The sequence below is a fragment of the Anarhichas minor genome, unplaced genomic scaffold (genome assembly GCF_050575085.1).
Source record: "Anarhichas minor isolate MPS153535 unplaced genomic scaffold, ASM5057508v1 ptg000040l, whole genome shotgun sequence".
Lineage (NCBI taxonomy): Eukaryota > Metazoa > Chordata > Actinopteri > Perciformes > Anarhichadidae > Anarhichas > Anarhichas minor.
The window spans coordinates 13,603,218-13,625,113 of NW_027466486.1; the positions used below are offsets into that span (position 1 = coordinate 13,603,218).

Consider the following 21,896-nt stretch of genomic DNA (forward strand, 5'->3'; position numbering starts at 1 on the left):
AGGTTTAGAGGCCGCAACAGCCGCGCAATCCTTTTGTGAAGTGGTGGGTCGTAACGCCGGGTTCACACTAGACGTCTGTGTGTGTTTCTGTTCGCGCTCTCTGTTTGGATGCAACTGACAAATATGTGGAATAAGTACACAATATAAAAACCGGGCTATTTCTAATACATATAGAGGAGGGATTTTGAAATGGAGGGGAGGGAATCGGGGGAATTGAAACTCTAGGAGAACAGCATGGAGAGAGGAGTGAAGTCAAAAGTGTGCGTGGGATGCATATTCTGCCATTTATCAGAATCAGACCCTTTATATCATATTTAATATATCATTTATACTGTTTGTAGTAGATTATCAGTATGTTTCTTGCCAGATTCGTTCACGGCACGCTGAGAAAATAGACCGGGCGTCGAAACTTGTCGCTGAACATGGCGACCGGCCTTCAGCGTGAACGTGGCGGAATATCAGGATCAATTAAATAGAAATGCTTCATTCATAGAGCAACTAGAAAGTAGAGGAGCTGCAGTATTATGATGTATTAACTAGGAGCACATTATTAATGACAATGAATAATATCAAGTATTAACAAAATAACAGCAGCTGGGTATTGACTTTTGTATCACGAGAAAATGGAAGCAGTATAAATATGAAGGAAATGTGTCTGGAGAGAATGAAGAGCAGAGGGTGCAGGTGAGATGAAGAAAAGGGAGGAAGGGAAATCAGCAAAGGAAAAGTACAGGAAGCGATGTCTTCAAAACATAATGTGTGGAACCAAAAGCGTGCGAAGTAAAGCCGAATGGGATGAAGGACGGGGAATTAGGAAGTGGATGAGTGCTGGAAGCCGATTCCCACCTGAGAGGCAGTTCTCCGGGGAGCTTTTCTCCAGGATGCCCGTGGGATCGGAGATGAGCGAGTAGAAGTTGAGCAGCTTGTACATGTTCTGCCAGCATTCTGCCGACGGCTCGCTCTGCTCCGACACCGTGATGGAGTCCGAGTCGTCCATCTGGATGGCCATGTGGTCCGCCACGTCACGGGAGCCCTTCCTCGACACCTGAAGGCGTTACACAAACGGTCCGGAAATGTCACGATACGCATCTCGGGTAAATAAACAGCCTCGGCCGACTCATGTCTCCCGCTATTGCCCTGCTGTTTACTGTGACGGTGTAGTTATGAGCCTGTAGGCCGTCACGACAGAGATCTCTGGAATTACATTGGCTACTCGTGACGTTCACTTCGGTAAACAGGAGAGTTATTTCTGCAGAGAGAGATAACTGAGTTACTCTCTAAAAGCTCTGGTTCATCTGTAGAAGTCTGTCACAAGTCCCTCTGAAAACCTTCTACTGGACTTTGATAAAAAAGTCTTCACTTAATAAAACAACAAAAACAAAACATTGGCTTCTTCAAGTTTGAAGGTTCCAACCGTCAAAATAAAGAATGCTCTGCTGTGAATCTATCAATCAATCAAGCCAGACAGATTCTACCACTTTAAGTATTGTCTGAAAACTGAAGACTGAATAGAATACTTTGTAACCAACACCTGACGCTGTGTTTCACTGAATGGTGCCCGTTCTGAGAAAATCTTATTATCTTGTGGCTCCCTCTAGAGTTCGTGTGGAAAATGACAGATTCAGGAGGATTGTTGTGATTTCACTGATCATATTAAAAAGGTCTGGACAGAGGAATATTAGAGACATTTTAACATTTTTTTTTAAAAAGTTTAAAGTTGTAGATTCGAAAACAGGCAGTCGGGCTACTGGACTCGTGTTGAAACTGGAACATTTTCAAATATGAAAACAAACATTCTGAACAGGTTCCAATTTTTTTTGTCCTGTTGCAGCGTCATCAATATCTGACAGAAAACAAACTTGGACCCATTTAAAGTGTGTATGTGTCGAGGTTGGATGTCCACCCTTCTTTAAATATATGCTTCTGACCTGTGCTTTGAGAAGATGACTCCTCAAAAGGCTAAAATCTTTCTTATTGTTACCTTAGAGGTGCGTCGCTCTGAACGTCCGAGGGACGTGCGTCCTCGGGGCTCCCTTCTCCCCAGCGTGTCCATGGCTGACGGAGGCCCGTTGGGTGGTAAACCCCCGGCCATGCCTGCTCCTCCCGCTCCGGCCACCCCTCTCTTGCTCTTCAGGGTTTGGGTCCCGCTGCGCCCCGCCCCGTTGAGGCTGCCCCGGGAGCTGCGGCTAAAGTCGGAGGACCTGAAGTGGCGGTACGGCCGCGCCTTGAAGGTGGGCGTCGGGGAGGCCGAGCCGGCGGTGTAGCGGCTCAGCTTGATGTCCGTCTGCGTGGCCTTGATGTCGTCGATCATGGTGCTGAACTGGTGGATGAGGCGCACCAGGGCCATGTCCACGCGCTGGCTGATGGCCTGGCAGGCCGTGGTGAAGTCACAGTGGAACGTGTTGTAGTGGCGGCGGTTGAGGTCGTGGAAGGACAGCGGGGCGGCGGTGGGGCCCTGCGGGGCGCTGGTCGACTTCTCCATCACCACGGCGTTCAGGCTGAACGTCTCAATCAGCAGCGCCGGCTTGAACTCCAGCAGAGGGAGGTTCACCATGCCTTGTCTAAAGACAGAGGGAGGCGGGCGGAGGGTTAACGTCTGTACAAAGCGGACACTCTAAACTAAAACACATTACGGAAAAATATCAGAAACGAATGAATGCTCGAGTCATTTACCGTTTCTACGATATATCTCACCTCCTGGATCTTTTGTTTTTCCGCTCTTTGGAGGTGTCGGAGTCGACGATGTCTGCTCGGAGGCACTCGAGGTTGCCAGAAAAAGACAGGTGCTCTCCGAAATACATCTTGTAACTAAGAGGAGTGGCGTCTTGGGCCTGGATGCCTGTGTAGCTCAGCAAAGGCTTGAAAACAACCTGAGGGTGGGCAACAGACAGAGGCGCAAAAAATGAAGACAACTGTATGAGCCCTGCAGAGAAAGAGTTTGCAACACCCACGCTGTGAAAACACGAATCAAGGACAAACAATGTAAATACAATAGGGACTCCTTTTTTTTTTATAATTGCCTGCTTGGTGGCAGTTTAGACATCAAGCACAACAAATGACAAAGGATGCCGGACAGGCGTATCCACGGCACCTGAGCGTCGGCCAGCTGAACAGCAGCGGGGCACTGGTTGCCCTCCTCAACGTCGTCCATCTCGTCCTGGCTGGTGCTGTGCTGGGAGTGCTGGGAGGGAGTCCCGTCCAGGGTGTTCTGGTCGCTGGACAGCACCGTGTTGAAGTCCGACGCCGAGGGGATCGTGGGCAGGTTACACGTGCCACCTGTGAGGGGGGGGGGGGAGACGTTTTGGGATACATGCCGTGTAAGAACTAAGTGTTTCCTGTAGGATACCTGCACACCAGAGCAACTCGGTGTTAGCGCTACGTTACCAGATAATGGACATGTGAATGTAGTGAGTGAATAGAACGCTTCACCTCCTCTCAACAAAAGATGTTAGAGTGAATTAAATGGAAGGCAACCGTCACGTCTGTTACGGTTGCACAATCTGTCATTTTATGCACAATCTGGGACTCTAAAGAGCCACATCACATCCTGCTAATGCGTTTGCGAGGAGCTGCTCCAGCTATGTTGCCGCGCTGACATTGACCGACACCCGGGGGAGTGGATACAACGACGAAGCTGATCGCCTCGGGCACGGATCCAGCCTTTCACGTGCGATAATAATCGTACCGACACAATCAGAAGTGCTCCGCTAATTTGTGATGGCAAGATGTACCTTTTCAAAGTAAAGAATAATAAAAATAATAGGCTACATCCACACTGCTACGTGTTTCAACGCATAGCTTTTTGCTACACTCAGGCCAAGCGTCCACACTACTCAGTCGTTTTTTTTGACCCCTTTAAAACGGAGACTTTTGAAAACGATTACCTCGGGGGATGCGTTTTAGTCTGGACATTTTGCCGACCTTGCTGTGCATTTAAACTCTGCATTTCATAACGTTACAACTGCCTTCATGTGCAGGAGGGAAGCTATAGTCAAGCAATTTGGATTGTATTTGCCACTGCTGTGTCCAGTAGCAAGTGAAAGGTCGTGTGATAGTGCGGATGGAAATCAGTTCTGAAACGCTCGCCTGGACAGAGAGACTGTTTAAACTGCTTTTTCGTGTGGATGCAGCCTCAGAAGGTGAGTGGGAGTGCAGAAGAACAGAGCGTGGGAAAGAGCGGCGCTGTGATGGATGAACAAACATTTCAGGTTGCTGAACTCCACTAACATGCTCTGGTTCTCACAAAATGTTTGACAGCGAGAGAACAACAGGACTTTATCCATCCATCACAGCTGCACTGCTACAGGCCTGCAGCACGAGGGATTCCAGAGGGTTGAATCAGCTTCCACTTCACTCTTTTGGTATCAAACACATGTTGCATCATTAATGTAGGAGTTATAAAGAATTAAAAACTGATGGTGTTGGATTGGGACTCAATGTTGGCCGATAACCCGACGCTGCGTATCTGTACTGATGGCTGGAAAGGAGAAAGTGAAGTCTGAACTTTCTAACTGAACACTATAAGTGGAAGTTTGCATTATTTGCTCAGACTGCTTTGAGATCGACACAGTAATAATTGTTGAATGTATATCTAATCAAGTTCCCTCCAGCGTGAATAACAGGTAATTTTGTTGTATTCACACACCAACAACAGGCTTTTCTGTGGGATGGATTTACGCAGAGTGACTATTGAATTAACAAACGGGGGACAAAACCAACGGCTAGCCGGCTAACTAGTTGATCAACATCATCAGCACAACACTGAGCAACGACCCCTGACCTCCTGCTGGACTGGTAACTGCCGGTAGTGGTTGACCGGAGAATCCAGTGGGTCTAGTGAAACAGCAACAGCACGTGAATCCTGTGCCATCAAAGCTACTGTGAAGCATGAACAGCATTACACCACGACATCTAATCACAAAGAAACAAATACTGTGTCCGCACACGATGTCTGACCTGTCTGCAGGCTGTTGTGCTGGGAGCGGTTAACGGGCGAGTCCTGGGTTACCGCTCCCGTCCTGTTGCCCACAGCGTTGGACATCCAGTTGTAAAAGCTGACCGAGGACGGCTCGGACAGCAGCGGGTGCTCGGTCAGCATGTCCGTCCCTAAACTGTTTCCTGAGACCCCAAAAGAGAGAGATTGAGAGCACATTACATCATGGAACAAAAAAAAAAAAAAAAAAAAAAGAACAAACACTGGACAGAACACAGACTGCTGTTCACGGATCATTTTTCATCTTGCATCATCGAGGCACATGTGGTTTATGTCAATTTAAATTTGGGGATTAGAAGCTCTGACACACACACACACACACACACACACACACACACACGCACACCAGGAATTAAAAAATGTTTTCTGTTTACACTTGTTTTCTTATGTAGTTGCCTCTCTGGTGTGTTTTGTTAAGGCGGAGTTGCAAAAGCTTAAATGTAGAATTACTGCTTTCCTGAAGCGAGGGGACATCAGCAGGGGTTGTTGGAAGTGTGAAAGCAGGTAAATAACTCGTGGCAAACTGACTCTGCATATCCGTTCGCTGTGGGCATCCAGGAGGGCCCAAGCTGTAAATCTATTTTGGTGCGTTTGTATTCGCATTACTGGACGGTAGAGGTCAGCCTTGCAGCAAAAACGCCAAGAAGACTTTTAACATGCTGCGATACAAAGTGAAGGCCGCTCTGCAGTTTTACCAGAACCTTCCACGTCCTTTGCGTACGCACCTGTGCGAGTGAGGGAGCCGCTCTTGGCGGCGGCGGCGGCAGACGGTTCGTTCCTCTGGGGCATGCACTCCAGCAGGTTGTGCAGACTCCGGAAGCTGCCCGTCAGATTACTCAGGAGGCTCTCCTTCCTGGGGCTGTCCTTGGCCGGCAGGCCCGGGCGGCTCACATGGGCGGGTGAGTCAGCTGCCGTGTCGCCGCTGGTGTAGCTCAGCGACTGGTACGGATGGGAGCCCTGCGTGTGACAAGACGTACAGATGGTGATCGCGCTACACCGCTGCCTGTGGCTTTTAAAAAAATATATATTTCGAAAGCCTAGAGGGATACCCGGCGACAGACGCGATCCGTTATGGAAATAGTCATACTTTTTTTGATGAAAGAGCTGACTAGCGGATCCTGAGTTGGTATAAACAACTGTAACGTCTCCACTCAGTGCCAGCTCTGATCCATCCAGGCTCTCTGATTATTTCATTGATTAGTTGTTTAACATTTTAGCATTCTTGATTAAACAATTTCTGCTGATCAATTTCCTGTCTAATGACTAATCAATTCATCATAAATCATTTCAACTTCACTGTTTTTGGTTGAGTGCATTTGGTATTACAGCAGCCCCGAGAGGCAGTTGAGGAAAAGTAATTGTGGTGATTCACAAGTCTGATCTAAATAGTTTTCTCTCCTGTGTTGACGACTTAAGAATAAAGAGTTTTGACAGGATAATCTTTCTAAGTTACTTTTTTTGTGATACTCGTTTCGTGCACCACAACCCATGTCCTAGACGGGACTAAAATAATTTGTGTTCTCCCTAAGACACAAAGTCATTCAAAATAATGTGCAATTCAGATTGCATTTAAAAGACAATGAAAACAAACAAATAAGTAGTTTAAGACTAGTAAAAAATGGCATTTTAAGAAGCAATAAAAACATAAAAGCAAGCAAATAAAAAGCTACAGGTAAAATATAAGTTATGTATCTAATTAATTGGAAAGCGGTGGTAAATAATAATGTTTTACACCCTGAATTAAACAACAACCCTGAGGTATTTAGGAAGCTTGTTCTACAGGTGGGGAGAATCATCTGAATACAAAGGAGACCGCCACAGTGAGGGAGGAACCCTAGTGCACTGTGTTTGGGAATGTGAGAAGATGCAAACATTTTGGTAAGAAGTAATAAGTCAAGAGGGCACTTTCCCAAATAATTAAATGAAAATGGTTAATCTCTTTGTGCGTGAGCATATCCATTGCATTTGTTAGGTATGCCTGCACACTCATGTAACGCCAACCTGCAGCAGATACGTGAGACCCAGAGAGACACTAGTTCTCAGAGCTGTACCTTTATCCTGAGTGCAGACTCGTTGTGCGCGTGGGACTTGGACAGTTTCCTCATGATCTCCACTCCGCTGACGGGACCAGAGTTGGCTTCTTTGGGCGGGGGTCGACTGCATGCTCCCTCCAGCAGCATGGTGTGTTCACTCACTGTGGCTTCACAAAAATAACATCATATAAAACTCCTAGAAGAACCATATGACACTACATCATGTATGACTAAATCTCCTTCCTGCTATTTATAAATCGGCACAAACACAGAAGTTGAGGTTAGGAGTTTCACGGTCCATCTGTGGTGACAGATGGGCGGGTCAAAAATGGTGTTAGCGCGCTGAAAGCTGCGAGTTCCCACCTGCGTCGAATTCAAATTCGGCTCCGTCGGCACTGGTGTCACTCTGCAGCGCGGCGCCGTTGTCCAGGCCCAGGATGGTCTCGCCCAGGCTCTGCTCAGGCTCCTTGGGCTTGGCGAGCTGATTGGGCCTCATCAGACCGATAGCTTTGAAGCCCTGAGTTACCACTATAAATTTCATCCACTGCCTGGCCAAAGCAACCAGGCCCTTCTTTAGAGTCACGAGGGCCGGAACCCCATCATTCTGGGATGGAAAGGATGGGATAAAAAGAACTGGATCAGTGCCACCAGTGAGGGATTAATTAAAAACAGCTAAGCAGAGCCAAGAGCGCTCAAGACCACTTAAAGTAAGTGGTGGTTGTTCTGTGTAAACCTGACTCCAAATGAGACCGTATCAATTTTAGTAGTCAATTAACTAAACACAGAGAGATGGAAAAGAGGAGAGTGGGACGCTTGGCACTCACCATGGTAGCCTCCTCGATGACGGAGTAGTCCGCCTGCTGCAGGTAGCGGTGAAGGATGTTACAGAGCATGCAGGAGGGATTCTCATGCAGGTAGCGGGCTCGTTTAGTCACACGGTTGTACTTGCTCCGGATGGGGATGTGGATGCTCTTTTTCTGTCGGGGGGAATGACAACAAAAAAAAGGAGGTCAAATTCATCAACGCAGTCAGAGGATACTGGACTTCCCTTATGTGTGTACATTTGATTTGGGTGGAAGGGCGCATTGCTGACCTCCAGAGCTTCGGTCATGATGCAGCCCATAACGGCGCACACGCGCAGCGTGCCCTCCATGTCCAGTTTGCGGAGAGAAGATTTGAGCTGGTCGATGGGAACCAACCAGGCTCCAATGGCAGGTGTGGCTGTGCTGAGCAGATTTAACTGCCTGTAAACACAACAGAGAGTCAGAGGATCTTTGATCACCTTTTAGTAACTACTCCTCAATATATCCATGTACTGTATATACAGTATATTTTTTCTTTCTCCTGTTTAATATTTTTTATCATGACTTTTGCCATATTTTATCTCACAAGAATTGATTTCTGTTCCTTTATTCTCGACTGAAGTTGACTTCTAATAAAACTCAGACCCTCACGACTGCACTCAGAACGTACCTGACCTATTGAGGCTGACAGGTCTGCATCAGCAGCAATGTTGTTGATGCAAACAGTTGCCAGGGGACATGAAAGTTATTTTATTTTTCCTAAATGGCTTTTTATTTCATAAAAACCTCTCTTATGACACAATCTCATACTTAGACCTCAGCCACATGTCACCGTCATGTCTTTCGTCTGAATGTGATTAACAGCTGGTATAGCTTTAGCACAAAGCCTGGACTTACTGTGTGTGAAAGCATTTGCGTAAAGAGGTCCGTATATTGCATTGGAGTCGTACCTGGAGATGGCCTGTGAAGGGGAGCGCACGTTAGTGGGCGCAGCAAAACTGAACCAGATCTCCCTGATGGTCAGCTTCATGCTGCTGGAGTCGGGCGGCGGGGGCATGAGGGGGAGGTCCTTCTTCAGGTCGTCTGACTCCACCCCTTCATCCTGCACAGCACACAAGAGAACGCCGGGATTTGGAGGAAATGAGTTTCAGCATCGCAGCGTTTGAAAAGATTTACTGCCATCCTCTGTGACCGGTTAGAGCTTTGATTTGCCATCAAGGCGTGTTTTCAAGATCAGAGTGGATCTCTGCTAGTTTGATGACTTTAATCTCTTTTTTTCTCACTTATGTATTTTGAATAAATGCAATTGTTTTGGACACACATCTGAACCAGTCTTATTGAACTCATTTTGCGTGAGAAAGACAATTACTCAAATGTGAATCAATAGGCAGCGATGTTTGCATGTAGAAACACAGAACATAAGGGGGAAAAAAACAGATGAATACTCCACAATATTAAAATGAGATGGGCCGTAGAGCGTTGATTCTCCGTTAAGATGTTCACATTCACCTGCACTCTCCATGACATTTAGGAGGGTGCGAGCTTGCTAAGTTACATTTTAAGCCGACAGCTGCAGATAAAATGAAAAAGAATTCATTTTGTCCTCTCATAAGTGAAGGTTTGAGGTCACCGTCAGCAGAGCTCAAAAAGCTTTCATGCGTTTGTCGGCCTCACGAATGTCAGACTGTGACACTCAAATGTCATGGTACAAATGTTCAGTTCCAGTTGGGTTAAAGCAGATTTGACATCGTTTATTTATTTTTTTTGCCACCTCACAGTAGCATCCAACACTTCTCACCTGGTCGTCTGAGTCGGAGTGCTCATTGGCATCAGAGGCGGGGCTGAGGGGGTCATGTGGCAGGTTGTCATCAGAGACGTCGGTGCTGTAGCCGCTGCCTGTCTGAGAGCCTGTCGACCCGTTGGACTTGGACATGCCCGTCTTCCCCCCCGTGTCCGAGCGTCCCATCACGCCAAACGAATTGTAAAGAATGGCTCCCGACTGACGGCCGCCTGCAACGCAAAGCGCCATGCATTCGCAAATCTGCACTCAAATTCTCTTCATCCCTCACAATACAACTCATCTTTACATTTTTTCCTGTCTCTAGGTCTCAACGTGAGGGATGACTCAATGTTGTTTTTTTTACCTTTGACCGTGAGGTTCTCAATGCCACATTCGAACATGATCCAGCCCCATTTCTCAAGAGATATCGCCGAGCGGCTGAGATCTCCCGCTGTGGCCTGAGCATCGGTTTCATCCACCATGGAGAACTCCTCCAGTTCCTCCAGGCCAAACAGCACTTTGGACTTCTCGAAAGGGATCGCTGTGATGGCACACGTGCCAATGTCTAGGAAAAGCAGAAGAAACAATGCAACTTTTAGTAAAAGGCCAGTGCACCGCTCAGGAAAGACGTGCACCAACCTGACCCAACCTGTGGAGTCGAGGCCCCTCAGCTGGCTGTGGATGCGGTGGATGTTGAGCCTGGCGGCGATCTCTTTGCCTTTCTCGATGCCGGCGTTGGAGCGCAGCGAGCCGGAAGACTGAGGCTGCATTTTGGTGGCCGAGGCGTACTTCTCCAGCATGACGGACGGTCGGCCATGTTCCGTGGTGTTGGGCGTCTCCTCCACAATGCCCCTGAAAAAGAGTGGGATGAAAATGTGCGTCTGGATCTGAGCTTGGCTGCCCGTGTGCCTCACGTGAGAGACGGCACGATGAGAACGGCATTCCTCATCCATCTACCAAATACTCATTACATTTCAGAAATTTAATTCTTTGAATGCCAGTTTGTTTATATAGCACCACTGTTGTTGTTTTTATGAAAAAATATATATTTTCTGTGTACTACATGCATTTCAAGGAGACCAGGAACATAGCATGTATTTGACCTTTGGAACAAACATGAGAAAATGGCTCAATCTGGTAGAAGATAGTAAAAACAACATTCTTTTAATGTTTTTCGGTTCTTATTCATCTGTTAATATTCTTTAAATGACACTTACTATGTAAGCATGCTTTCTTCTTACTACTTATAATATTTGTAAAACTAAGGTTTTCTGTATTTTGCTGTACAATGCATGATTTCAAGCCGTAATGGCGGTGGGATCAAAAATTGGCTAAAACGGGGACATTTGTCTGAATTTTGGCTACACAGTTTTTTGTTTTTTTTCTTTACTTCAAAATTCAAAGAAAAAAAATTAACTCATATATATGGCATACATTTTGGCAAGGGTATATTAACCCAGCCAAAGCAATGAAAAAATTAAAAAGCCTAAATATCTGATGTTTTTGAGTCAAAGAAATAGACTTAATTTAGTTCTATTAGTACAAAACATACATCTACTTTTGGAAATGACAATAAGTAATGAACAGAACAATAAGTATCTCAGTGAATTATTCCTAAAGATTGCCAGCGTACTGAATTGGTTCTAAGGTGAATGGTACATCAATCAACCTCAACTGAATATGCCAGGAGGCATTTTAAAGGATGTATAGCAGGTATATTAGATATTTGTCCAGAGCACATTTACTCCAAACAGCTTAGTCATTGCACCCACACACAAAAGGAGTAGTGGAGAGGCGTTACCTATTCATTCTGAACTGGGTGGCAATCCTGTCGAAGCACAGCGCCACCAGAGACACATGTGTGACGCACTTACTGGAGCACGACGGTGACCCCTCCTCTACAGAAGCCTGCAGGAGGCAAAGATTCACCTGCAGGAAAAAAATTGAAAAACAAATAAATAAACAACTAAACTGAACTCCACTGTGCTGTAAAATATTGTTATTCAACTTAAAACCCCCAATGCTGTAGAGATAAATGAAAGCATTGCCCACAAGAATCTCTTTAAAAAGACAAATTACTGTTCCACTGGGATGAATACGGCAATAAAAAGATTAATATACTGCGTGTGAAGCTACTTCTCCCGACTGCAAGATTGTTTTGTTAATTCTCTACATGAAGATAAACAGAAGGCGATAGAAAAATCAATGTTAAAAGAGTTAGAAATGATACAAACGTAATATATATATATCCATTCAATCTTCAAGTGCAAACAGATATTAACTTCCATTCAGTCGGATAAACCTGAATGGTTGTGACGCTGCAGTATACGCTACATTTCACAGATGTACTGTTGCAAAGTTGTATCTTCTTTGTTTAAATGTAACACGATCTAAAGCGATGCTCAGGATTCTGCGCTCGCTCGTGAACCTCTCTTGGTCGGGGCACAGCTTGAGGATCACCGCTGGCCTCTCATTACCCCGGGTCACGGGTCTTACCTTGGGGATGGAGACGTTGGCTTGGAGGCCCTTGATTTTCACATTATCTGGTTTGACGGACAGGTCGGTCTGGCCGTGAGTGATGTTGAGGGAGCCGGGGGTCGTGCCCTCCGTCTTGGACAGCTTGTGCTCCTGCTTGCCTGTTTGGCTCTGTGTGGATGCAGATCCAAAAACAGCAGGGCATCGGGCAACAAAAGCCACTTTTAAAATTGGGAAGCTGATTCGTGTCGAACCTCAAAACTATTTAGAATATCCCTCCATCCATCTATTATCAGTAATCGGTTTAAACATTCAGAATAGAAACACTTATTTCATACCATCAATAAACAATTGAGTGACACATTTATCGCAGGAATTACAGCTTTCCCTCTGATTTGAATCACTGTTGCTCTGTTTTGTGCACTGCTGTACTTACGGACTCGGTGACCGTGGACTTGCTGATCTGATAGGCTTCGTTGAGGACTTTCCCGTGCAGGTTGTCCAGAATGGTCGCAGGATGACGGATACTGGCAAAGTGGACCATGGATTCGATGTACCTTAAAAGAGACCAAACAGACAAAAGAGCTGTAATAAAACAATACAATTTCATAGGGTTATAAATATCTTTGTTTTAATGATTCATAGCTTTGTTACAAACTGTTCTATCAGAACTGAATCGGATATAAAAATCGCCCTTTCCAAGGATAATCAAATTTACGATGTCAGTACTTGAAGATTGGCCTCACGTCAACCTTCAAGCTACAGTTTACCCATCTCCACACTGCTGTAGCCAAGAGCCAAGTGCTTAAAAGGCCACCGAAAACCCAACATGGTTAGCCTTTAGCAAACAAGAGTCACACTGATAGACAACCAGGAGCGGGACAACACTCTGAAGCAGTGTCGGCGGAATTTTAGATCCACGATGCAGTGTGTGTAGGGAATAAATTGGCTAAAAGGGATAGTTCAAACCCCACTTCAAAACTTATGAAGTATCCCTTTAAACAACACACACACACACAGATCAAACTCCATGAAGCAGAGTTAGTACCTGTCCAGGGATTCAGCCACGAGGGGCGTGAGCACCACGTTGACGGCTCCCTTCACCTCCACGATGGCCGTGGTCCTGGTCTGGGCCAAGGGCTGCTCCAGAGTCCAGTCGTCTGTCGTCGTGTCCTCGTCTGTGTTCTCCATGGCCCTCTTATCCAGTGGGGTGTATGGTGTACTGTGGAGGAGCAAAGACACAATCTCTCTCATCAGCGCTATATACTAATAATAGAAATTAAAAAAAACACAGCATGAGTTGCTACTTGGTGCTGTTAAGTATACTGAGATACACAAATACAAAACACACGCCGTCTTCAGTGGATAGGTTTTTACTGTAACTAGAATACATAGGATGAGCTGGGTGAAAACAATGTGGCTTAAATACCTGTTGTTCTCTCCCATCCGCTGAAGTCCTCTGTCCAGTAGAGAGCTGGCTGAGAGGCCCTGCTTTATCACCTGTAATGTTAAAGATAAAGTTAAACCCTGAAACTGATGACCTGGGTGTATTGTGGATGGACACAAATCATTTAATCACTTTAACAACTAATACCAAGCCAAAAGTTTGAAGTTTAACTATAGTATTTACATTCTGATGGAGCCAATGACCTCGCTACATGCACACAAAGACTGTTATTAGTTATTACCTTAAAGCCGGGAACAGAGAGCTGGTCGAAGGAGGCGGCGCTCTCCTCACTGGTGGGCGTGTCCAAATCTAAGGGGCGGTGCAGAGACGACTTTGAGGTCCTCTTATTGGTGGGCTGCTTGACAGACCAATTTGAGACCTGGCAGAGGTGGAGTGAAAATAAACAGGCTCGGTGTTACCACAGGTAATGCTTTCATAAAGGCATAACATTGAGCCAAATGAACACTCTAGACATTCAGATGGAGGTATTTGTTTCGATGCCTGAAGGACCCTAGGATTGGCATTAACGTGAAAGACGTTACCTGGTAGTGGGCGAGGTAGCTCTGGTAGCACGCCATGACGTGGGGCTGGCGGGTCACGGGGCCGGGTTCGGCCGTCTTCTCCGTCTCCACCGAACTCTCCTCCTCCATGGCCAGGGCCGAGACGAAGGAGGCCTGGGACGTGTGGCTGGGCAGGGGCTGCGGCGGCAGCGGGGGCAGCATGGGGGGCATGGGCAGGGGCCGCGGCTCGGTGATCAGCTCCCCGTTGAGAACGTAGGTGAGGGGGCCCTCGACGCTGTGGTAGATGGAACTCCGGCTGGGTGGGGGGGAGGGGTCAAAATATTCACACACGGGCACCAAATGAACATGTCACAGTGAGGTTTAAGCCGGTTCACAGCCAAACAAATAGTCAACGTAAACATGAATGTTTTGGTGGCAAACGGCCTTTTTGTTGCACTTGAAGGACATTCCCGTTACCGTCGAACAAACCCTTAAAGTTAGATTAGACGTTACAGCTCTTTTCTGTGAATAATTGTATGTTCTTGAAAATATCAGCCTTACGTTTCAACAGGCTTGCACCAGTTGAAACCTTTCACGAGATCGAATTGATTACTTGTGTTGGAGTGGAGGCTGTATCAATCAAAAAAAGCGTGTCGCAATCAGTGCGAGAACATCTCGGGGTAATAGAAAGATGACGAGGTATTTGCAGAGCGAGGCCGAAATCCAATTTGCAAAAACACAGCCGCAGTAAGTGGCCGCCCGTGGATCAAACGTCGCATTTGCCACAACCCTCCTAGATCCCATCCATCCTGGAATGATCGAATCAGAGCAATAAATGAAAAAGCTGCAGCGTGTTTAGCTTCGGGGGGAAAGTTGCTTAACAAGATGAAATGCAAAACTTGTTGGGCATTAAACATAAAAAGAAATGTCATAAACAACGTTTATGTATTCCGGCATGTTGTGCCATGAAGACATTTATGTCAGAGCGAGTCATCAGAAGTTATTTGGCGCAATAGTTTACGGCCTGTTTTTTTTCATTCCACTGCAATGCTTTCCAAGTACGTGCTGTTAAAGAGCTTGTAATTCTTCTTCACAGCACTGTAATCATGCCTTTGATGTTTCACTGTAACATCCCTACGAAGGCAACGGGCCAATTGAGGACACTTTATGAACCATCGAATTCCTGCAATCATCGCAATCATAAAATGTATATCATAAATCCTTCAGAATGGCCTCTGTATCGTTATCTAAAAGGGCAACACTTCAAGCAATGCGAGTCAGAGCTTGCTGGAGAGGTCATTCATTTATCTGATCCTACTCTGAGCCGTCTGGACTCTAACATCACCTTAATCCCGGGCTTAGCTTTTGATCCGACCGTCCTCCCAACCCTTTTAACTTTGAGAACTTTTCCACTGAAGCAGAGCTTGCTGAGATCATAATCATTCGAGCTGACCTGTAGTTCTCCATGTGGTACGGGGGCTGCTGTGGCTGCCTCCTCTTCTTCTTGCGACCCGGGTACGTCCCCGGGCCCTCGTCGGCGCTGCTGATCGGCTCAAAGTCCTCGGTGGCGGAGAAGTAGGCCTCGCTGTCGGCCACAGACATGCTGGAGTCCGCCGAGCGGTACTGGTGGAAGGTGTTGGAGTCCGCCGACGGCGTGAAGGGGAAGGAGCCGTAGCTCCTGCGCTGACGCGGCGAGTCCAGGACGTTCTCGTCGCTGCGGGAGACCTCGCTGCTGAACTGGACGCCTCCGGACAGTACCGGCGGGGGCTTGTCGGTGAAGACGGCGGCCGACAGGCTCTTGGTGCTGCCCAGTCGACCGGACTGCACGGAAGACTGACGCTTGAGGGGTGAGCAGAGGGGGGAGCGCACCGAGGAGCGGTCCTGGGAGCTGTTGGGTGAGACTGGCGAGACCTCTGGGACGTCCCCTAGGGTGCTGCGCAGAGAGAGATTTAAAGAGATTGAAAATCCTGCTTGTGATTCCTAAAGCACATGCTCTGACCCACAGAATCTTGATGTTACTCACTCAGCAGGGCTTTTGCCATTCATGGGGAACATGCGGTCCTCCGTGCTCGGCGAGGGGGTGTCCCTCTCTCCGGCCAGCAGGGGCAACGCGGCACTAGAGGTGCTGTTTTCCTCAGAGGAAGAGGCGGAGCTGTGGGAGCGTTGGGGCACCTGGAGGCTGAGGTGTTGCTGGCCACGCCTCTCAGGCAGCTCGGGAGGCAGGCAGGGCGAGTGCGTGTCCGTCTTCAGTCCGACAACCCTCCCTGAGAAAACACGCATTTGGTTGATCAACCGTCGATACTTCCAGGCATGTACTTTTATGATGCATTCAGTATTTTGCGGCCCATGTATTAATTCTGGAAATCTACATCAAAACTTTGCAAAATGCATACCATCCACTTTGGGCGTTTCCTTGGTTATAATCCACTCCCCCGGCTGTAGCAGAGACTGCCCATAAGACATGTCCGGCTCGCTGCTGGAGGAGGAGAACGCGGACGAGGAGGACGGCGTCAGCTCCTCGAGCTTGAAGAAGTCCAGGCCCATGTTGGTACCTCCGAAGAACCGGCAGCCTCCGAGGCAGCCACAGCGGTTCCTGCTGCGCTTGTTGCGAATGCGGGCCTCTTCTGGCCACAGGAACCAGAGTCTGAGGAGAGGAGGGTAAAGGGAGAGGTGAGCAAAGGATGGAGTCGTCTGTAAGATGTTGCGGACTTGCCAGGCTCTTGTCGATGAAACGTTGCATCGGTCCTTTCTTTGTTAATATCTGATAATCATTGAATACCTGGGTCTTTGTTCTGTGCAGCAACTACAAGATGCTTTAAGTTTTTTTACCCCTGTAGACAAAAGCAGTCGTGTTTTCACGGAATGAAGACTACATTGCCCATGAGCACAGCCGTCTTGTGTCGTAATCTGGCCAGCACGTGCATTTGTTTCTGAAGCGAGTAAAATTAAGACTATTTTTAATAATTTTGTTTTATCATGGGTATTAAATTGACACCGCTTCATGACCAGTTAAAAACTCCTCGCAGTAACGTTTAGCTTCCCTTTAGTATACACTCCCAGAATCATGAATGTACATCCATACACACTTTAAACTTCCTCATGACCCACACACAGGGCATTCAGCTGAAGTAATAAGAGACATTGTGTCCAAGTACGAGCAAGACGAGAACATCTGTACTGATAAAAGCTCCCTGCAGACCGTGTATGAGCTCTTCAATCATGTTGAATTCATCATCACAGCAGTCTAACGGCTGATTATCACATATCATGAGCCGGATCCCTGCACATGAATCATCTCGTTTTGTTGAAACAGACCTACTTCACATTACATCTTATGACTGTATCTGTGACTCATCATACAGGAGGTGTGATGCAGCCAGTGAGTCATTTCTACATAGAAAAGAAGTTTCAGCACTGACATTTTTCTTCACAAATTAATTAAAAAGGTGAACAATAATGGCCAAGGCTGTGAGACAAATGTCTGAAAAAGAGAATACTGTAACACACGAATTCCCACCTTTTGGTGTGAGCGTCGTGCAGCTCCAGAAAGTGCCTCTGGACCTCACATTTGGCCGGATGGTCGGCGGCCAGGGCGACGTCTGCCGTGATGAGGTTCAGGTTGACCGAACCCGCCTCCAGCCAGACGGAGCGCCGCAGCAGAGCGGGCTGCCCGAGACCCAGCGGCTGACCCGGACCCTGACCCGGACCCTGACCCTGTCCGGCCGGCTGCAGCCTGGCCGCCTCGCTGTGCGGCTGCTGTTCAATGTACTGCCGGATGTTCACGTCCTGCACCACGGCGCTGATGCCTTCTCCCACGGCCTGGTTGTGCAGGTTGCAGTTGGCGACATGAATGATGGCCGTCTGGAGAGGTAAAAAAAATAATAATAAATAAAGGAAGGAAGGCTCTTTACACATACCAAAAATCAAACAGCCCATGACATGGATTTAAATGAGTTCAAGTTTTATGAATAAATATATTTTCTTGAAATACAATACATAAACAGTTGGTTGCTAATTACCCTGATGTTGGCAGCGCAGCCATGCTCCACAACGAAGAGGTCAACTCCATCCATGGCCAGCCGGGTCATGGTGTACTTCAGCTCCTCTGATGTGCGACAGTGACCCGGCAGGCAGCCCAGCTGGAAAAACAATTTTTTTTTTAAATGGTTGCATGGGGAAGCCATCTTTAATCTTCATCTTTAGTCTGGCTTTGCTTTCCACACGGCTCCGTGGCCGGTAGCCACAGCTGCTCTGTTGTCAGAAACTAACGAGGGCTGTCAGGCAGAGTTTTTTTGTTTAAATATCCTTGTTAGTATTCGCATATAAACATTTTGTGAAATAGGCTAGTTTCCTCTCAAAGTGACTTCATACATCACGGTGTTGTGTCTGTAAGCCATGTGAGGTAGCTGTGTGTCTGTAAGCCATGTGAGGTAGCTGCGAGTAAATCAATAGTTTTGTCTCCGGCTGCGTCAAGAAAAAGTGGGCTTTCTGAGTCATGCATCATTAGACAAAGCTTCACAGTGGCCATAATGAGCTGATTTGGTAGCGTCCAGCATGACTGACTGACACACACACGCAAGAGAGCCACAGCAGATGAAGAGGAACTGTGAGAAACGAGGCTCAGGCTGTGCAGCATTTTGTCGTCTACTGCCGGTTTGTACCTTGGCATCGCAGATGCGGCGATCGACGCCATGCTGGCAGATGACGGAGGGCTTGGGTTGCTCCAGCTGGAATTCTCGGGACACCCCGTGGAAGAGGAAATTCTCCCCCCACTCTATCATACTGGCCACCTAATAATCACAAGCGCACAAAGGGCCGTTAGTACTTCCAACGCAATCGATGAATACATCTACTGCTGGGGCGGATGCACAAACGAGAGTAGAATAACTGCAGTCATCGTGGGGGTGGACAAAGCACAAGGAACAGCTTACAACAGAAAACAATAAAACACAACACCGCCACAAGCTAGAAGATAAAAGAATGATGACTTGGTCTGACAGTCTCAACAACAATAAATGCACAAAAGTTGGCTCGTACTATATTGCACAGGTCCTTTATACAAGCAAGCTTTTTTCTTTTAAGTACTTTATCACGGTCTCTCTCACACACACACACACACACACACACACACACACACACACACACACACACACACACACACACACACACACACACACACACACACACACACACACACACACACACACACACACACACACACACACACACACACACACACACACACACACACACACACACACACACACCATGATGTAATCATAATCTTCAGGCTGCACGCATTTATCCCTTCCACATTCTCTTTTACGTAAGATAAATACACACACACACACACACACACACACCTGTGGGACTGTGACCCTGCCGGTGAGCCCCCCGGCCTGCATGTCGATGAGCCAGGCGTACTCCAGCGTGTCACCGCCCAGTGGGAGGCCCTGAGCGGAGAACATGGCGTGGGCCCTCATCTGCAGGCCCGACAGGCTCAGGTGGCCGTCCCTCAAAACCCCATCCGCCGTGGGACGCTGTGGGCGAAAGAACGGACGCACACACACACGCAAATATGTTTTGATCTTATATCAGCAACTTGTGTAATCTTCTGCATTCCGTAATATCCCTGTTCATGCCACACACACAAAAAATAAATTAGTTTGTTATCTCAGTAGAGGAGAGAGATGAAGGACACATGTGCTTTGTCGGGGATTAAGGAAAGATATTCACTCTAAACAGCAAATAGGATCCAACTCAGGGCAAAGCTTAGTAATTCTGCGTGGTTATACAATAGGCTGGTGCTTATGCAATGATGTGGCTGGTGAAAAGTACGTTTGATATTATGCAAGCTGTATTCAGGGTGTTTTCTAAGCGCTGAGTCACCCCATTAGTTGCCAGATTAAAGAGTAGTTGTCTGTGTATTAATTGTTCTCACACATGAGAGGTGAACGGAAGCCCTGAGAGGTAAGAGAGAACAAAGAAAGATCTGGTTATCCATTTTCCAAGTATGATGGAAATGGTTTAAGACGTGTGAACCTGTTCACAAGCCATGAACACAGGAGAGAAAACTATTTCGATTAGAGTGAAAAATGGAGCACCAGATTTTTTCCCTCTCAGGGCTTCCGTAGAAGGAGCACATAGTTGAAGTTTGTATTACTGTTGGACTGTTGGATTACAAGCATCTGGACACAAACTTCATCACTGTTCCTAATTATTTTTCTTTAGCTATTTCCCACAGAGAAAATATGAATCTGACTGGATATATGGAGCAATAAGAAGCAGCACATCCCATCAGGCACCGGTGTGCTTCTGACCTGGTAGTTGTCACTGATGAAGATGTGAATGGGAGACAGGAGCAGCTGAAGCATCGTCTCCTTGTAACCCTTTTTCATCTCAAAACACAGCCGCTCCAAGAAGCCGGATGGACCTTCGGGACCCTCGCTGCTGCAGTGCTGGAGGCACAGACAAAGAGAGGAAATATGTGGAGTCATGCATCATGTTGTTTTTCGTATACAGAAACGCACACAGACTTCAAAAGGCACGGCTGGCAGGTTTTAAATCAAAAAAAAAAAAAACAGGATTCCTTGCAAGCCAGGAAACAAACGATGGCAAATAAAGTAGACTCAAATGTAGAGCTACACACTTCCCGTGAATGTTCACATTGTCTTGCATTTTTTATACACTCTATAAATCTATTTCTATATACGACACATTTTCTTTGATTTTCCAATGTCTATTATATTAGTACACATTGTGATGAAGTGATATTTTTAGTGTCATAATCTTTGATTGTCTCCCAATTTGCTAAACTTCTACACTGATCTCTCTCTCTTTCTTTCGATTAAAGTGAACTACTAGCGGTCATCGGTTTTACCATTGGCAGTCGGCCGTGGACTTTGTAGAGGTTGATGAGCACGGTGATGTCCCAGGGGCGCAGGTCCAGGGGATGGATGTTTGAGTTTTCCCTCTGTTCGCTGTCCTCCATTCCCAGAGGAGACCAACCGAGGCCCGAGGAGGTGGAGGTGGACAACACGGGGCTGGATACCGCCTCCTCAAAGTCCATGTACATGTCGTCCTCGCCGAAATAGTTTTCCTGTGGGAACACGACACCAATTCTTTCCTGGTTCACTATTATCCAAAATCCAAATCGAGCATCCAAACCGAAACATTAAACACACGAGGAGTGATTACCGAAGGTGCCACCGAAATACAGAATTTCCGTACCTTGATGGAGATCAGCGCTCGGAGCAAAGGCCCGTAGAGGATGATTTGAGAATCTGGGGACATTTCCATCTCCACGTGAAGCCTGTCGGGCGGGAGCTCCGAGGGGTCCGCGGGCATCCGTCCGTGAGCCGCCGAGGCAGACGTGGAGGTGTAGCGCGGCTGGGCGTTGTGGTGCACCCCCCCGGTGTTCTCCGGGGGCCGCAGAGCCGACAGGATGGATTCCTCCATCTCAGACACTGCAGACGCAGATCACAGGCGAGTTAAGACAAAAGCCATTTTAAAAACAGACATAAGTAAGGCGACTGAGCAAAGACTGTTACAATTTCTTACACAGTCGTTTTGTCACGGCTGGCTTTAGAACGAACAGCAGAGAATTGATACTAAAGCGGGGAGCTTACGCGACTGTTTGAGCTGCTCATCGGCCTTCTGGGGATAAATGGGGTGCCAACTGTAGTCAATGATGAGCAAGAAGTTGGGTACGCTCCAGCAATCCACCCAGCCGGCTCTGATGCAAGGAGGGGAGAAATACACACTCACAGGTTCACAGTCGTAATACAGAGTTTATCATCGTTTTCAAGTGGATTTTCCGGTACATCGTTTGCTTCATGAACCGCTCAATCCGAGGACGTTACAGT

The 21,896-nt window shown here is 47.1% G+C and overlaps 1 protein-coding gene across 15 annotated transcripts in view; it reads right to left on the reverse strand.

Annotated features, from left to right (window-relative positions):
- The window catches only part of kiaa1109 (KIAA1109 ortholog), a 67,993-nt gene that overhangs the window by 33,038 nt on the left and 13,059 nt on the right, over nucleotides 1-21,896 (reverse strand). For 14 of the 15 annotated variants that reach the window (XM_076108570.1, XM_076108557.1, XM_076108571.1 and 11 more), the window contains exons 18-49: nucleotides 21,660-21,766; nucleotides 21,262-21,497; nucleotides 20,912-21,130; nucleotides 20,352-20,489; nucleotides 19,395-19,571; nucleotides 18,693-18,821; nucleotides 18,051-18,170; nucleotides 17,549-17,892; nucleotides 16,425-16,675; nucleotides 16,055-16,295; nucleotides 15,485-15,964; nucleotides 14,074-14,347; nucleotides 13,773-13,910; nucleotides 13,514-13,584; nucleotides 13,133-13,306; nucleotides 12,521-12,641; nucleotides 12,106-12,255; nucleotides 11,411-11,538; nucleotides 10,259-10,461; nucleotides 9,974-10,174; nucleotides 9,628-9,839; nucleotides 8,780-8,931; nucleotides 8,120-8,270; nucleotides 7,851-8,003; nucleotides 7,390-7,630; nucleotides 7,045-7,193; nucleotides 5,719-5,950; nucleotides 4,957-5,118; nucleotides 3,092-3,276; nucleotides 2,695-2,870; nucleotides 1,982-2,561; nucleotides 847-1,045 (exon numbers count right to left, since the gene is read on the reverse strand). In XM_076108570.1, coding sequence (XP_075964685.1) covers nucleotides 847-1,045; nucleotides 1,982-2,561; nucleotides 2,695-2,870; nucleotides 3,092-3,276; nucleotides 4,957-5,118; nucleotides 5,719-5,950; nucleotides 7,045-7,193; nucleotides 7,390-7,630; nucleotides 7,851-8,003; nucleotides 8,120-8,270; nucleotides 8,780-8,931; nucleotides 9,628-9,839; nucleotides 9,974-10,174; nucleotides 10,259-10,461; nucleotides 11,411-11,538; nucleotides 12,106-12,255; nucleotides 12,521-12,641; nucleotides 13,133-13,306; nucleotides 13,514-13,584; nucleotides 13,773-13,910; nucleotides 14,074-14,347; nucleotides 15,485-15,964; nucleotides 16,055-16,295; nucleotides 16,425-16,675; nucleotides 17,549-17,892; nucleotides 18,051-18,170; nucleotides 18,693-18,821; nucleotides 19,395-19,571; nucleotides 20,352-20,489; nucleotides 20,912-21,130; nucleotides 21,262-21,497; nucleotides 21,660-21,766 — 6,494 coding nt within the window. The remainder of the gene's footprint in view (nucleotides 1-846; nucleotides 1,046-1,981; nucleotides 2,562-2,694; nucleotides 2,871-3,091; nucleotides 3,277-4,956; nucleotides 5,119-5,718; nucleotides 5,951-7,044; nucleotides 7,194-7,389; nucleotides 7,631-7,850; nucleotides 8,004-8,119; nucleotides 8,271-8,779; nucleotides 8,932-9,627; nucleotides 9,840-9,973; nucleotides 10,175-10,258; nucleotides 10,462-11,410; nucleotides 11,539-12,105; nucleotides 12,256-12,520; nucleotides 12,642-13,132; nucleotides 13,307-13,513; nucleotides 13,585-13,772; nucleotides 13,911-14,073; nucleotides 14,348-15,484; nucleotides 15,965-16,054; nucleotides 16,296-16,424; nucleotides 16,676-17,548; nucleotides 17,893-18,050; nucleotides 18,171-18,692; nucleotides 18,822-19,394; nucleotides 19,572-20,351; nucleotides 20,490-20,911; nucleotides 21,131-21,261; nucleotides 21,498-21,659; nucleotides 21,767-21,896) is intronic. The other variant, XM_076108558.1, reaches the window with a different exon arrangement.